Source organism: Carlito syrichta, unplaced genomic scaffold, assembly GCF_000164805.1.
Source record: "Carlito syrichta isolate Samal-C Ts95f unplaced genomic scaffold, Tarsius_syrichta-2.0.1 Scaffold303130, whole genome shotgun sequence".
Lineage (NCBI taxonomy): Eukaryota > Metazoa > Chordata > Mammalia > Primates > Tarsiidae > Carlito > Carlito syrichta.
In genome coordinates, this window is record NW_007247226.1 from 251757 (window position 1) to 252704 (window position 948).

General features: G+C 56.4%; 1 protein-coding gene across 1 annotated transcript in view; it reads left to right on the forward strand.

Annotated features, from left to right (window-relative positions):
* The first annotated feature begins 605 nt into the window (after positions 1 to 605).
* The window catches only part of KCNG4 (potassium voltage-gated channel modifier subfamily G member 4), a 9848-nt gene continuing 9505 nt past the window's right edge, over positions 606 to 948 (forward strand). Inside the window, exon 1 of the mRNA XM_021712218.1 lies at positions 606 to 749. Coding sequence (XP_021567893.1) covers positions 606 to 749 — 144 coding nt within the window. The remainder of the gene's footprint in view (positions 750 to 948) is intronic.

Genomic DNA, 948 nt, shown 5'->3' on the forward strand with positions numbered 1-948 from the left:
CACATGGACATGAGTACAGGTGCACAGCATGTACACACAGGCACACAGACACAGACACAGGCACGTGGACATGGACAGGGCACATGGCCATGGACATGGGCACATGAGCACAGACATGGACACGAACACACAAACACAGACATATGCATGGGCATAGGCATATGGACACATGGGTACACGGACATGGACACGAGCACACAGACATGGACATGGGCACATGGGCATGGACATGGGCATGGGTATATGGATGTGAACACACAGACATGGACCATAGGCACATGGACACGGACACGGACACAGGCACATGAACAAAGAATAGGGCACAGAGACATGAACATGGGCACATGGACACAGGGATGAACACACGAACACACAGACAGACATGGGCACATGGGCATGGACACGGACACGGGCATGTGGACATAGACATGGGCATGGGCACATAGGCACGGGCATGGGCATTTGGACATGACACAGGCACATGGACATGGACACAGACAGGCACAGGCACACAGACACAGAAACGGGCACACAGACATGAGCATGGGCACATGAACATAAGCACGAACACACGGGCACGCAGACATGGACATGGGTACGCGGACATGGGCACGGGCACAGGCCACTCTCTCCTGATCAGCCTCTGCCTGTTTCTCCTCCCAAAGGGTTTTGCGTGGGGCTTTCAGGGACGTTGCCGAGGGGATGTGCACACCCCATGGCGGCTGCCCCAGGTCCTCAGGACGTGTCTGGTGAGGCAGGGTAGGAGCACAGGCTCTCTGCTTCTGCTTTCCCACACATCTTATGCTAGAGAATTTCAGGATCTCTGGGGAGGGGGTGGAGAAGTGGGTGCTGGGATGGAAGCACAGAGAGATCCTTCAAAGACCAGCTCGGCCCTGGGCCCTCCAGGGACAGCGCCCCTCCCACCATGCAGCTCACCTTTGGCTGCAA